The 16445-nt window shown below is 45.0% G+C and overlaps 1 protein-coding gene across 2 annotated transcripts in view; it reads right to left on the reverse strand.

Annotated features, from left to right (window-relative positions):
* Positions 1-16445, reverse strand: part of SNX9 (sorting nexin 9) — a 730362-nt gene that overhangs the window by 449089 nt on the left and 264828 nt on the right. For both annotated transcript variants that reach the window (XR_014963143.1, XM_085612219.1), the window contains exon 3: positions 690-764. Coding sequence is in view for 1 of the 2 variants with exons in the window: in XM_085612219.1 (XP_085468345.1) it covers positions 690-764 (75 nt within the window). In the remaining variant the exon portion in view is untranslated. The remainder of the gene's footprint in view (positions 1-689; positions 765-16445) is intronic.

The raw sequence follows: 16445 nt of genomic DNA on the forward strand, positions 1-16445 counted from the left end.
CACTGCAATTAAGCATGGTTACCTTTACCCAATTTAATGATACTAGATTTGTCCACAGTAGAAAGTAAGACGGCTTTGTCTGCCTTTCTAGCATTGAATGTATGCCCTGCCGATTGAATATGTTGCTAGTGGCAACCGTTAAAGACACGGACATATATTACATTACATCAGGAGAAAGTAGATGAAAGTAGCCTGTTGTAAATTGATGTAGATAGATCACAGATTATTTCTGGAAAAGTTACAGGATAGGTTTATTAAGTTACAGCAGAGCAACACACCTCGCCAGCTGACCAGACCCCAACTGACAAGTGTGGAACCTCCAAGTACAACATAGAATGTACACAGGCATTCTGGGAGGCTTAGTAGGTGGGAACATAGAGGAAGGTGTAATGACAGCAGGTGGCCATGTTGGGAGGAGAACTAGTTTACTACATAGCCCATCTTAGAGTCAGACGCAAAGTACTAGTTCCGTACTAAGACTACACAAGAGTACTGGAAACATGAATTTTACTAATGCGCATTATTATAAAATATATCTCACAATCGCATAATTCCCTGGCATTGGAGCAGCGCTTAAAGTGACACACCGTACGTAATACACCTTATCTGCCTGAAACAGTTTTGAAAACATTTGGCATTTTTTCCTGAACCCTTCATGTAAAATCACATCCTGTCTCAGCGTCACTTACTTCAACATAGTCGGACGGAACCAGACCTCGCTCTCCTTGATTATTTTTTGCTTCCAACCAGCCTCCGCCTACATCCTAAAAAAAAAAACAACAGAAAAAGGTCAAGGACATTCTAATTACGTCCAAAGGGGTTAATATGTAGACAAAATAAAGCAAAATAAACTATCTGCAGCGAGAACGTTTATACAAAATCTTTCTAGACGGGGCAGAATTAAAACGCGTAGAGTCAACAAATGGAACTATTTAAAGGAGACTCCGTATGCAAATCAATGTGCCGTCGTCACGTAATTCCTCCAAAATTTCAATCGGCTAGGAAACTATTCCACTCACTTCGAATCTACTGACGACATAAGGCAAAGAGACGATGTTTTGACAAACGAATACCAAAGAATCCTACTCCAGGCCTGATGCTATATAGTGGCTATATCTAATTCTCGGGCTGAGCGTACCTAAGTTCTGTTATTGTGAAAGAGGAGCGCGCAAAGTATGCAGGAACATTTAGTGTTAATTCTCAAACGTGATGAATGTTACCCCCATGCAACATCAGGGACAGCACATCACAAGGAGGGCAATCACGGTGCACACACCCAATGCAGTCCTGAACAGGACACACGAGACCAACAGACATGCATAGCCACACATACGATTGAAAAGGGCAGTATATGCCATGAGTACTCGCAAACATTTCCCCAGGGGCCACACACTAGGGTCTTTGGTGAGTCCGAGGGCCGCATTATTGGCAACATAGTGGGAATGGGGCTTTGTGGGGGGTTAAGGTGGGCGTAGGGGAAGCGAATCACATACATTGTGTGATCAGTGAGTCATGGAGTTGTTTTAAGGCTTTCTTTCCATACTGCTCTCTAAATTAAGTCCCTTGTCTCTACAAGAGGCATAGATTTAACAGTACTGAATTGCTACCCCTACCGGACCTTGGGGTAAGCCTATCTGCTTGCTATCGCTACTTTGGAAGACGCAAGTGAAAAAAGGAAGTGACTCGATTATTGAATTGGAATGAAATAGAATTACACAATGTGAAACCTGAATATGTAGTATCAATCTCGGCTTCCCCACTTGAGCTAAGTGTATGATCCTAGGTAATTGCCTAGTTTCACTTTACCTCCTGTTTCTTCATTATGACATATACAAGCACCATTAATTACATGAATTCATGGTATATGCTATACAAACCTTTTGTGTTTGCTTTGATAAACCTTTAAAGCTGTCCATATAGAATACAACCGTGACCACCCAGAGGGTTCCACGTGGCAAGTGACTTGCCTCTTGGTTCACTATTAGCATTGTTGTCAGGGTGTGAGGAGGAATGAATATTTCTACACTCATTTTTAAAAAACGATCACTTTTAAATAAAATACTTTTGAATGCACTGATCTATTCTGATGTACTAATATGTAATGCTTCTGCATGTTAATGTAATACACATTTTAAATTGTGAAGAGACTTTATCTTATTTTAAGTGTTTATTGCAAGATTTATTGAAAAATGAATGTGTTCCTAAAGTTAGGTTTTGCAGGGCACCCCATTTGCTTCGTTTCTTTTATTCCAGTTAGCCTGTAAATAAAGGTTTTCCCGTCTATTTAACATATTTTTCACTGTTACTGCTCCCTGAGGCAAACAGCAGCCCAGTGCAGTCATTCAGGTGGGGGCCGCATGTGAAGGTGCCCGTGGTATATTGAGTACCACGGCCGGATATAAACTATACATGACCAGCAGAGGTGTAGTTCTTTGGTCATGGCAAGTCCAGCGCATCACATTAACTAGGCAATACAAGTATGAGGCCACAAAAATGCTTTCCATTTCTCTGCATACACGTCCAGCGCCGGACTTGCCATTTGGCGACTCTGGTACTTTCCCGGGGGCTGTTTTCAGTGCTGGATGGGTTGCCATAATCCAAACTTGTCCCCATTGCCTGATTCTAGTCACGCGCCGCTGCAGTGTGAAGCTGGTTTAAACATTTTGCAAGCTGATCTTCAGCCTGACTCTGTCCGTGCTTGTCCAAGGCTTTGGGGCATGCTTGCGGTGTGTAGCAATCAATGTCGCCCTCACACAAACCACCTCTATATAATTAAGACAAGGGGGGCGCTATTTACCATCACAGAATGATGTGTTCATCCCTGGTCTTGCGTTTCCCCAACAGATTTGCACATACTCTTCCAGTTTCACTAAACAAGGCACTAAGATGTGTCAGGTCCTGTACACACCCAACAGTAAATTATAATGTAAAAATATAACAGTTAAGGAGATGGGGTGTGTCCAGCTACCTCCATCTGCACAAGACATCCAACTGGTTCATTGGATATCACCAACGTACCTACGTCACTATGCGAACAGCCTAAATAAACACACCCAATACCAGCAGCATGAGACCGTAAACCCGTGCGTCAGATATCAACTACTTACATATGTCACAACATTAACATCCAAAATAAACCTATCCATCACCAACAGTATGAAACACCAAACTAGTTCACCAGATATCAACAACACAAATATACCACTTTTAGATAACATCCAACATATTCCAAAAGTTCCTCTTTGGAACAAAAGCGGACACCAAAATTCAGTCTAAATTAGGTCCTCCGCTTTGACACCAATACATTTTCCAAACACAGGTCCACTACAAAGAATGAGTAGAGAATTAAAGATCAACTTTTATGCTTTCAGCGATCATGCTGCAATCACGTTTCCTACCCATTCTCTACCAAAAAGGGAATGTCCTGTTAAACTTTATATTAATCCAGTGATTGCAAGGGAGAATGGGATTGTCATGAAGTGGGAGAGAGTTGATGTTATGAAGTTTCAGTGTAACATAGTCTCCAAACGATCCACAGAGATAATGATATGTCTAGACCCAATATTTGATGATAGCATAATTACAGCATTTGAGCTAAACTTATTGGAAATTAAAAATAATTTAATACGTTCTGTACGTAATGGGCACCAGAACAAGCCCAAGGGGTTTGATGATGAATGTGCAAACTCACTTAAGAATCTTCATATGGCCCTAAAGTCCAAACCTCAAGACCACATTTTGGTGAAGTACTTACGCCAGCTTTATAAGAAAGCAAGGTTATCAAGGTTAAGAACCCTAAAAGAAGACTGGTGGGAAAGCCTGCAAAAGGCTGCCTCATTAACCCTTTCAGCGCTCATGACGGAACCACTCCGTCATGAGCCACGGGTGCCGTGTGCTCATGACGGAGTGGTTCCGTCATGCTGCGGCCGTTGGCCGCCGCTCCTCCCACCCTGCGCTGATTCCCCGCCTGTGCGGGCGATTAGCGCAGTGGGCGGAGTCATGACGGAACCACTCCGTCATGAGCACAGCTCAACCGTGGCTCATGACAAAGTGGCTCCGTCATGAGCACAGCGCCACCGCGCTGCCCCCAAACCCCCCCCAGCGCTGCGGCGGAATTCCCGCCGCAGCCAAGGGGTTAAATAGCTCACAGATGTTTTGGTCATTAATCAATGCACCATTTTCAAGGGATGAGCAGAGGATGACAACAGACACTCATGTAGATCAGGAGACATGGGTTACACACTTTGAAGCCCTATTTGAAATTACTGAGGAGGTAACCGCACAACTTGTTTACGCTGGAAGAAATAAAATACGCCCTTAACCAGTGTAAAAGAGGGAAGGCACCTGGACTCCAGACGGTGTCCCAATTGATCTTTTCCTAGATAACCAAGATCTCTGGGCCCTGCTTTTAACAAATGTTTTTAATAAAATTACTCAAATAGGTGCTCCTCCCTCATGGAAGACAACTGCAATTGTGCCTATTTATAAAAAGGGGGATAGATCAATTCCGAAAAATTATAGGCCCATATCTCTGATAGATTCTACTGCTATATTAAGGTGCCGGCTACTTTTGAATAGACTTGAGGAATGGGCTTTGGAAATCTAATACTGGCCAAATATGCGGCAGCTAAGAACGGTCACCTATACCGTGCCTTCATGGATCTGTCAGCAGCCTTTAACTGCGTGGCACAGTCTAGGCTGTGGCAGATCATGGAGGCAATTGGGGTTGATATACGGATTATTAATATAATCTGTGACCTGTATACTGGAGCTACTGCCTTTGTTCGCTTTGGCAAGGGAAAAGAATTCACTAGACACTTTAAAATCACTACAGGTGCGAGGCAGGGGTGTGTCCTTGCCCCCTTTTTGTTTGCACTTTACACAAATGGTGTAGAATCTGCCTTATTAGGATCCACTCCAGATGACCTCTACATTAATTCAAAACAAGTACCGATACTCCTTTACGCGGACGACGCAGTGATTTTGGCACATACTAGTATCACGCTGCGCCGACTTGTAATGGAATATACACATTTTATGAATAATCTAGACATGAAAATCAATTATTCTAAGTCTTTTGTTCTTGTTGCAGGCCCAAAACAACGGAAACAGCCACACATTCATACTGAAGGGGGAAGCTTGCAGTTGTGGACTCTCAACTATTTGGGGATCATGTTTGATCGACATAACAATTGGCGAAGCATGGTTTACAGATAAAATAAAAACATTGGGGCTCTCTTTAAATTTGCCAAACAAACTGGCTCCAAACCCATTGAAGTGGTAAAGAAGGTTTATGAAGCAAAAACTGTATCTGCTGCCACCTATGGGGCAGCTATACCGGGCATCACAGATTCTTCTAAATTGCAACGCATAGAAGAGGCATTTCTGAAAAACTTGACCTCACTGCTCCAATTTTAACTGTCATACAGAACTGAGAGTACCCTATATTAGTGACAAAATCCGTATACACCCATTCTGATGTGGCATTCGGTTTGGCGTAAGGAGACTCTCTCACTGACCAGGGACATAATAAGCAATGCTCTGAAGCTAGATGGTGTGAATATTATCAGCTGGTTAAAATACATTGAATCCACCCTTAAGACAGTTGGGTTACATCATCTTTTTGTAGATCCAACTACGTGTTGGTCTATCTCTAAGAAAGAGCTAAAAATCCACCTACTGACCACCTTACAGGCAATGAGGCAGGATTCTAACCATAAGCTGTCAACAGTCAGAGCATATCATGATGTCCCGAGTATACTGTCAATTGATGTGAATCTAACTTATTTATCATTTGACACAAATTTACAACTTAGATATATTTTAGTGAGATTCTGTTTAAATTATATTCCCCCGATGTTGGGTCTCCCTTTGAATACTTATGTGATGCCCAAACTGCCACTTTGTGCTTGTGACAATCGATCTGTCCAGAATGATCTACACTTTTTCTTTTTTTGTAAATTCTTTGGTGTAGAATGGAAAAGATTTATTGTCCCCCTCATCCGAAAAATGAATTTTTAAACAGTGTTGTGTGGCCTTATATCACCTACAGTTATTGTCCGACCCCTTTACATGTTTTTCTTTGGCATCATTCCTCTTATCTGCATTGAAGAGAAGAATACTACATTCTCAATCATTTACTCAGCTTGCAAATTAAGCCATTGAATTGCACAATAACTGTGTGTACATTTATGAATTACCATCATTTGTATAATAGGATTCATGTTTTAAAGGGATTTCATTATTTTAACAATTTTGTCGTAATATACAGAATTTTAACTTATAATAATAATGGAAATCGATATATTTGTAGAATACTTTTTATGCCATCTTTGTGTTAGCGAAATAACGCTTTTTCTGACTGACTGAGTAGAGAATGGATAAATAAAGCACTTTTCACCCAGTAAACCCTCTCAAGTGCTAGACGTCACACCCCTGACCCAGGTTTACAGCGTAAGAGCCTTACTTGATAAGGAGGCTTTTAATAAATCAAAAACAGTGAGCGAGGAAGTGGCTCAAGACTGCAGGGCTCTGGGCTCACATGCTTCTTTTACCTGTACAACTAAACCTGATGCTACTTCACAGAAAGCTTGCATGCCTTATACAAGCTGTTTTAATCGTGAGCCTTCATCCTAATACTGTGATCTTCCCATTTTAAACACAGCGCTGCATTTCCTCAGTCCTTCCCCTAGCCAGCCTTACCACAGCATTCTCCACAGATCTCGTGAACACAATTTTTTGAGTCGCCCCAAAGGTAGCTAAAGGGAAGTTTTGAGGCAGTGTTGCTTTAGCGTTTAAAGACTTTGAATAAACATGGGAAGCTATATCAGAAGAACCTATAACAGCACAAGAGAGGATGAAGGTACATTATGGAGTCCGTGAGGTTAGTTCTAACGCACAGTTCAAGCTCATCCAGTATAATATAATGCATCAGGTATATCTAACCCCATACAGATTAAGCAAGATTTACCAGGGTTGGTCCGACATTTGCCCTAGATGCGGGGAGACAGTGGTACGATTTGTGCATACGATTTGGGCAGGGCACAAGTCCTAAAAAAAGAAATGGGGGGACTCTCCAAGTTAGGTAGTATCACAGGAAGTGACATCACGTGCATGGCATTGCAGCAAGTGACATCACAGTAAGTCAAAAACCAGGTGACATCACTGCGCATTGACAAACGAACTCTGCTGCCAGGCTACCCCACCAGGCGTAATATTCCATGTGCAGCACATTTCCATGTAGATGAGATTGCTTTAGCTGCCTGGTGGTTAACATATTTGATGGAAAGATCTGATTTTATCTAGCCCTAGTTTTTACTTAAAGTAGCATACAGGGTTAATGTGCCTCCTGCAAAGCACATCATGTAACATGCAGATGGCAGATTTTATTTTATGTAGATAGGTAAGTGGGTTACTGCTTTGAACAAAGAGATCATTTGTTACACCCAGTTGCATTGTAATCCTTCTAGTTTAGCAGAGTGAGCTCTGAAGGATGATATGTGACTCCTACACCCAGTAACCTTCACTGTCTTATGTAACAAATCCTGTTCAATGATTTACAGACTTGTGTGATTTATTGTCAATGTAATGTGTATGTTTGCTGTAAAGTGATCTGACACCCTATATTGGGATGAATTGCACTGTAAAACAAATAAATACTGGTATTTAAATTGCTATTTTGCACTGGGACAGAGTAACACATCTGGCATTCTTACAGTGCAAATATATCTATTATATATGGGGGTCCCAACAAAGTCAAAACCGTGCCTCTCTTATGCGCCTTTGAAGTGCTAACAAGCTGCTGCTAAAAGGCCAGAGGGAGGACTATCTTGGGAACTTCAACACGTACGCATTTAGGCACTCAGCGTTCTCTGCAGTGGCAAACAGATCAAGCCAGGGTTCTCCCCAGTGATGGAAGATGCCCTGTGCCACCTCCAAGTGCAAGTGCCATTTGTGATCTGCTAGGCAACAACGACTGAATTAATCCACTCTGGTGTTTGAAGATCCTGCCAGATGCTGGGTGACCAGGCAGATGCCCTGAGCGTCCAGACACTTCCAGAGATGTAGAGCCTCCTGGCACAGGACCCATAACCCCACACCACTGTTGACTGTTCCCGTACTACATGGCTGCTGTGTTGTTTGTAAGAACCTGTGCCTGTTCCAGCCTTGATGTTTGAGAGAAAAGCTCTCAGGACTAAGTGAATAGCTTGCAACTCCAGAAGATGACTATGGAGGTCAGTCTCTGCCTGAGACAGGAGTCCTCTGATCTCTTCCTCCCCCAGATGACTTCTACAACGCAGCAACATCACACCCGTTGCATATGTTATCTCTAGTTACGGTAGGGAGCGGGATCTGCCACCAGTTTTGCATTTGTAACCCCAAGTGGGACGGGTATGCCCAGACGTGGGTCCCGTGCTCTCCATGCCACTGGAGTCAAGCTATCCTGGCTGATGAGGGCTGAAAGCCCAACACTGGTCCTAGGATACTCGTTTCCAGTCCTGGGTGGACCTGGTCTGGCAGTTCGGGCTGGACTGTTCCCATTGGGTGCAGTGTAAAGACTGATTTGCATATGGCTGGGTCCAAACTGGAATGGCATGGGGAGCAAAAAAACGATGGATTTAGGCCCCGATCTCTGTAGTCGGGTGAATGTATGACATTGTTCTGCATTCTGTCCATCAATTGATCTTTTTGCACCAGTCAAATTGTGGCGAGCAACCACCACGCAAGATCTTTTGTAGTGTCCTTCAACACCTAGATAGAGAAGTCCAGCTCGTGCTAAGTTCACTGAAAATTCAAATCCCACTTTGCACGGGTACCCACTAGTGTATCAATTAGCACCTCATTAAAAGGAAGAGGTGTGGCGCCGTGGCCAGGTCGACTGACTCCGGAATCTGGGGATCACGGTTAGATCCCCAGCGCCGGAGGCAGATTAGCCTAGCACCATGTGACTCTGGGCAATAGCTTGCTTAATCTTTCCGATGGCCCCCAGCGCCTAGAGACCCTTACGGGTGATTGTTCGCGCTTTACCAATGTGGGTTATTATTATTCTTATTAAAAGGAAGTAAAGATTACTGGCTGCTCTGTCTTGTACTGAGGACATCCAGGAGGACATTCAGCTTAACCTCTTGGGAAGGTAATGAACGATCAAGAACCTCAGTCGCCTTTCTTATAAGGTTTGTAAAGGAGACATTCTTCAGTAGCCATAGTCAGGCTTGGAAAATAAATGCTAATATCTGGTGAAGCATCCAGACCACTGCGATCCTGGATGTTATCAAAGAGATTGCCACCATCATCATACTGATCATCATCATTTTTTTTTTGTAGAGTTTTATATAGCGCGAACTTGACCCAAATCGGGTATCAGAGCACTTTACATAGCACCAGTTACGTTACAGGAGGACACACATTCATTTTTGGTGGGCACGGGGAGATTAAGTGATTTGCCCAGAATCACAGGATGTTCAGCGTCATTGCCGAGGCTCGAACCCAGTTCCCCAGGTTCAAGGTCGATCGCCCTAGCCGTTAGGCCAACTCCTCCTCATCATACTATGGGGTGTAGGTATCGGGTTCTGAGTGGGGATATTGTCTAGGCGATGGGGCACAGGCCCGTGAGCCCAACAAACCTATTGGCTCCGTTTCCGTTATTAGTAACGGCGTAGGCAGTTGAGCCAGTGGCGTTGGTCATGGTGCTGCATGTTTTGGATGGGGCGGGGGGCAATCACAGAGTCTCAGAAGAGGTCATGCTTTACACCGCAGGTGTGGTCAGGTATGGCACCGTATTTGAGTGGGTGTAGCCGCACTTGAGCAGGGGACCAACCTCAAGACAAGGGGCACAGTCGGCATTGGGGAGGAATCTGCCGGTGATAGCTCTACTGAAAGCCCATTCAGATCCATAGGTCTCAGCAAGGCTCATTAGGGATCTGTATGGGCACAAAATATGGTGTTGAGGGCCTACATAAACTCTCCAAGCTCCTGCGGCTTTGCCGATGGCCCAGGGATACTGGGTTTTATCAGGATTAAAGATGGATTTGGTTCTGTGGAGGTGAAGCAATTCCACAGTCTCAAGGTGCCTGGGGCATTGCGCAGCTTGAGCAGCAGGACAAAGGAGATCCATATTTGCGGCCACTTGTGTTTTTTGGACTTACCTGACCCCATGACTTCGACACGGACAAGTCACAGGAGCAGCCCCAGGAGTGAGACCATGGCCTCAACCGTTCTGCTTTTTCTTCTTCCAGAGAGCAGCGAGGGCAAGTTTGGCTTCTCAGTCGCGGATGGCCTTTTTGTCCATCATCTTGATGCAGCACTCACATAACGTAGTCATGCTTGGATCAAAAACAGCGAAAACAGACGTTGATGAAGTCAGTAACTGACTTCTGATGAAGAAAGTCTTGACATGGTTTATACCTTATTGTGTTATAGCAGGGATACTCTAAGTATGGCCCGGGGGCCGTATGCGGCCCTCCTGACCTTTAATTGTGGCCCCCTGGTGACCAGCAGCTCTGGGCTGCTTTTCACTTGACAGTTCAGGAACATTCAGAAAGCAATTAAACGGGGATAAATAATGGTTTTCTGGTATCTCATTTTACAATTCAGCCACCATCAGATGAGTATATCTTTCCCTTTCACATTATAAGTTAATGCTTTGACTTTCATTCTTTGTGCATGAGAATAAAGCAGTGGTGGCAGACAAAAGTCACGTGAGTCAGTTTGTTGTCCACACCATGCATCTGCTTCACATCCCCCTACGCCCACTTTTTATTATCCAGACTCTCACCCCGCTGGCATAATTACGGCCCTCGGTCATGCCATAGGCAGTACTTTGTGGCCCCCGGGTAAATGCTTGTGAGTACCCATATGTTAGGGGATGATATGTCTGCATACTTTTGACAAATTGAGGAAGAAATCATATCACGCTGACATGACAGAGGTGTGCTCTGGATCTGCGTCTAAAGGAGCAGAAAGAAAGAAATTAACCTCAGCAAGAAGAGGTGGGAGATTTACAGGGGACCCGAAATTACATCCAGGACAAGACTAATCCGACATGGAGCTCCAGGATTCCGCTTATCAGCGTGGAAGGGAATTGCTACAAATTTTTCCAGATCCGGCCTGGTGGAAATTCACAAGGTGAGGAATCCAAGGTTAGAAGTCTCTTTCATAAACAGAGATCTTCTCAGCTATGCTAGGATCAGCGTATGTCCTCGGATGTTGAGAAACTGTAGAGGCAAGAACTGGTTGAAAGACCTCATACTTATGTCAAGTCAGATCAATCAAGGTGTCTGCTTACTTAGAATCTGGTGGTCTGCTCCAATTCTGGGAGGGCATGGGCTGTGCATTCTGTGATCATGGGGCACTATTCTCCCTCCTTAACCAGTTTAGCTGATGCAGGAGGTTCATTTATTGGCTTCAGAGAGTGGGCTCAAATTTTCTAGGATGCACTTCACAGCAGAAGCCTGGGAGGGGTTAAACACCCTCTGGTGAGGCACTGTAACTATGTTAAAGACTATAGGGGCTACTTTCACCACCAACTGGATCAACTATAAGACGGGCAGGACGGAAAGGAATGCAAAACGTGTAGGCTCCCAGCACCAACATGGACATAGGCAGCTTTTACCCATAATCAGCCAGAATGCTGAAACCCACATGCATGCGGACTCAAATGGGCCCCACCATGGACACAAGCAGAGACCTCATCCTCCACCCACAAGCAAACACAAATATGCATGCATCCTCAATGCAAGTCTCACGCATTATGTTGCTAAATTACCCCTCTTAGGGGAGACTGAAGTTACCTTTTACAGACGGGAGGCCGATAGGCATTGTAGTGAAGATCGTTATCTACCTATGTACAACGCGCGTTAAATGTTAGAAAGCCATCTTGCCGCTTTTGCTGCTTTGCACACGGCACTGTAGTCACATGTTATTAAATTGAGAACTGCTTACTCGACTTTGCTTCACATAAGAACTGTCTGTTGTTAACATCCTAAACAGTGAACAGCGACCTTGGTCTGTACACAGTGTAACAGAAACAGTCTGGGTCGCTAGACGGTGCATGTTGTTGAGTTCAGGTTGATCGGCCCACTAGTTTAGCCATAACACACACGCAGCTGCAAATACCTGAAAGTCGAATGCTTTTAATATTGCAGTGTTACATGTTTTCATTACATTCGGAAGAAGAGCGTTCCTAGGAGCAGAGCATAGCTGATCCTGTGATGTGAACTCTCTGAGCTGATCTATACGGTATGGGGTTCCCCATTCAAGCCTAGAGACCTTTTATTAGTCTAATAATACTATTAGTGTGTCAGAGAAAGGAAGGTGGCCTAGAGCCGCTGTCATTTTAGTATGATCACTCCTTTCATTTTCTATGGTATTGTAACTATGCTGATGGTTTGATTTTAATCGTTTGTCTGCTAATGTTAGCCAAACTGCTGCATATTAGGACACGAGGTTTATAAAATAAACTCTTTAAACTTATCCCGTGTCTCTGTTTATTCTGTTGTGGACTGGTACGAGAATAATTACGAAAAGGTGTTTCTGATTCCCACCATTCCTGAGAAATATACTAAGTCGCTTGTTCTGGGTTGTCTATACATTGGGACCTCCGAGCTAAACCTCGGATAACGAATGGGACACTGATGCTGGCCGGATAGGGGGTTCTGAGGTGAGTTTTTGGTACACCGCAATTCACTGAGGGCCTGGGTTCCTGCGCATAGTTCTGCGCATAAGCAGAATCCCTGCAACATGGCGCACCTAACCTTTGGTCTATTGATTTGAGACTTAGTAGTGCTTGTATTAGTCCACAACACCCTCACTCTGGTTTCCGGATAACGGGAGTGACGGTTTAACCTACCTGTGTTTCGACTAAATAGGTTCATTCAAGCTTGATCATTAAAATGGTTATTTAATCTGAACCCTAGTGCTACTGATTTAGTGTAGATTTACTGTTAGTGTCCTAATGGCGGTCGATATTCCGGCTCATAGCCGCGCACCCCTGAAACGTCATCTGGCGCAGTATGGGGTGCCAGACGATGGTATGGCTGTGATTTTTGTAGTAAGTGCCGATGCGTTGTTTCCGTTTGAGTTGTTCTACTCTTGGGTTACTTTGCCGGCGGTGAGTGATGACGATGATACGTTCCACACCTATACTGCCACGGCGCTACCAGCCAACTATACGCCATATAGGACTCAAGAAATTCCTATTTCTGCCTGGCAGCATAACATTTGGTTTAATGGCGCCCTTCCCCATGAGGTTATACCGGCGAGAATGGGCCCTTTGTCAATCGCAGGGGCCACATGGCCGGTGTTAGCCGGATATACGCCTCATCCCCGCTACCTACAGGTGACGGTGGCTGAGTTGTGTGTACTGCACACTGCCCTTATTACAGTACATAGGGCTCTGGTGCAGTACGTGTCACGCAACGTGCAGGTGGTCGCTACTGCTGTTGCGGGACAACCGACGGACCACCACGCGGTGGTTATTAGTCCTGTTATGGTCAATTCAGTAGTGGGCAAGCGACCCCAAAATAGGGATGATTTCCCTTATTGGCTTGCAGAGAAATTTGATCAAATAGAAGCGGTTTATCCGCGTACATCTCCTGTGGAGAAACACAGGATCCTTACCATCGCTTTGCCTAAAGACTTAGTCCCAGATATGGCAGATTGCGAAAACTGGGGTAAGGTCTTTGCAGCGACATACTCGAAGTGCTTTGGCACTCCGTCTCTGTCGGTACTGCCCTCCGTGATTAAACGTGTTCAAGAGAATCATGGTGCGGAGGCTGCTATTGAATTGGGAATGCGGCTTGTCGGTGTGTTCGATGTGGTTGCTACCATGATCATGGGCAACCTCAAAGGAGATGCTATGCAATTCCAAGTGCTTAATAAATTAAAGACAGTGAACGAAGACGACAAGCCGAGGGAATTCGCGAAAATTATCGCGAACGCCTATAGACAAGTTGGTCGTAGCGCCTTAGGTGTTAAACCAACTGTGAAGAATCCTGATTTGATACAGCAGACGAAGGCAAACTCGTCTGGTAAGGACGAGCGCCCTAATTTTCCAAAACAAAGTTGGAGGGTGAAAAAACAGGAGAAGCAGCAACAGAAACAGGGGTCACGTCCTGCCTCTCCAGTTCAGTCAAGTAGTGAGCGCACTTATGATCTGCGTGATCGTGCTAATATAAAGTCACCTGATCGATTTCAGGTTTCTGACCAACGTTCTCCTCATTCTTCACAGGAAACATCGTCTTCACAGTCTGGTGGCGGAGGTGGTGGCAAAAGTCGGGTTGCACCACAACCACGTGAGCAATCCCGACAGACTGACAGCAAGGGCAAGCAAGAAGACTCTGCACGTCAACGACCCCCGTTTCAGAAGAAGAAGGTTGCTGCACTGACAGCGAGGTATGCCTCAGATGGTACGGACGCAGCTTCAGAACCTGACATGGGCGCTAACGCTGCTAGACAGCGCGGTGGAAGTTACAGTAGTGCGACAAGCACTGAGTCCATATCTGGTGACGACAGCAACTGATATATTTGTGAATATTGAAACTGCTGACACTCGGGTGTCTCCCCCCGATAGACTGTATAATATAGTGATTCAAATTGAAGGTGACATACAACGTACAATTCAAGGGGTTTTTTGGGATAATCTGACCACTACCTATGATATTCTGTTGGCGGAGGCAGATTGGCCCCCGACTTTGGTTTTAGATGCTCCTAGAGGGGAGGTGGTAATCCTCCGGTCCTTTGCGCACATGGTGCCTAAGGTCCTAGCTAATAAGTATGCCGGGGAATGGGCTCAGGTGCAGGCGCCTGCGTTATATCGAACTCAAGTTTGCTGGGATAAATTGTCCCCTGGCCATGAGATTCCGTTGCGGACTACGCCCCAACCACAACCCCAATACCCCATGCGTCGTGAAGCTAGATCTCACGTCGCATCGATCCTTGAACAATTGGAATATCAGGGATTAATCGAAACATGTGTGTCACCTATGAATAATCCCTTATTTACTGTGACGAAGCCTGACGGGTCGTACCGCCTAGTTTTGGATTACCGGCACCTTAACTCTCATTGCCGGACCTGTGCAGTACGGAACACCCACAGTTCGGCTCTCGTCGATAGTCTTGTGAGAAAAAGGTTTAAAACCACACTTGACATTTCCAATGGCTTTTACAGCCATAACCTGTCCTCTCTTAGTAGTGAGTGGACGGCGTTCACCTCTGGTGGCAAACAAAAACAATTCAAAAGGTTACCAATGGGCTATAAGATCAGCCCGGGAGTCTTTGCCGCTCGCGTGGTCTCCCTCTTGGAGGGAATAGACCCAGATGCGTACTCGTACGTAGACGACATTTATCTCACGGATGACGAGTTGGACCCGCATCTTCGACGCGTTGATCGCATTGTTGTTTTGTTTGCAGACTTCGGTTACAAATTCAATTTTGCGAAGTCGCACACAGCAGAGTATACAGTGTTGTTCTTGGGGTACAAACTCAACAATGAAGGTCGAGGATTGGCTCCGCACTTTCTAGAGAAGTGCGCATGCCTCCGTGCTCCTACTTCACTGAAGAAATTACAATCCCTGCTGGGTTTTCTGAATTTCGGTCGAATTTACATCACGGATTATGCCCAGCGTATCAAGCCGCTTTACGCCTTGGTACAACCTACTTTTTCCAAATCCTGTTGGCTGCCTGAGCATTCAGCAATATTGCAGTTATTGCAAGCTGATGATCTTGCTTCTAAGTACTTACTGACTCGTGATAACCACACTAACCTGGTCATAAGAATAGTGCCCGGCGCAGTTGGTTTCACATACTTAACGTTCAATGAGGGCAACACCGTCCCCATTGCTTACAAATCTCACTTGTACACTTCAGCTGAACTGCGTTTTTCCACTGTCGAGAAGGTTCTGACAGCAGTGCAGATGGCGATTCTGAAAGAACGAGCGCTGTCGCAAGGGAAACGCATGTTGGTGGTAACACCCTATCCTGCCCTAGAGGCAGTGACAAAAGCGAGTGTACCGAATTCTAAAGCTTTGCATCCAAGGTGGATACAATGGGCCACTTCCTTGACCTCGCCGGACGTCACTTTTATCTTTGACGCAACACTTCAGACTCAGGAGTTTTTGCAGTATGAATTCGTTCATCCGGCTCCTCTGTCCTTGCGCCCGCTCGAGGATTACCATTGTGTCATATACACTGACGGATCTGCGCAACCCGCAACTGGATCTAAGCACACCTATTCAGCGGCTTGCGCAATTGTAGTCGGTAATTTCGTAAATGGTGAATTCCAGTCCGATGTCGTGCATACGCAGTCATTGGGTGATTGTACTGCTCAGTTGGCGGAGCTTCGTGCTCTGGTGCTTGCACTGGAGTTTGCTGATCCCCGAGTCACTACACTTATAGTGAGTGACTCCTTTTATTGTGTTCAATCTTACAACGACAATCTACATTTTTGG

Source organism: Triturus cristatus, chromosome 6 (assembly GCF_964204655.1).
Source record: "Triturus cristatus chromosome 6, aTriCri1.1, whole genome shotgun sequence".
NCBI classification, from domain to species: Eukaryota; Metazoa; Chordata; class Amphibia; order Caudata; family Salamandridae; genus Triturus; species Triturus cristatus.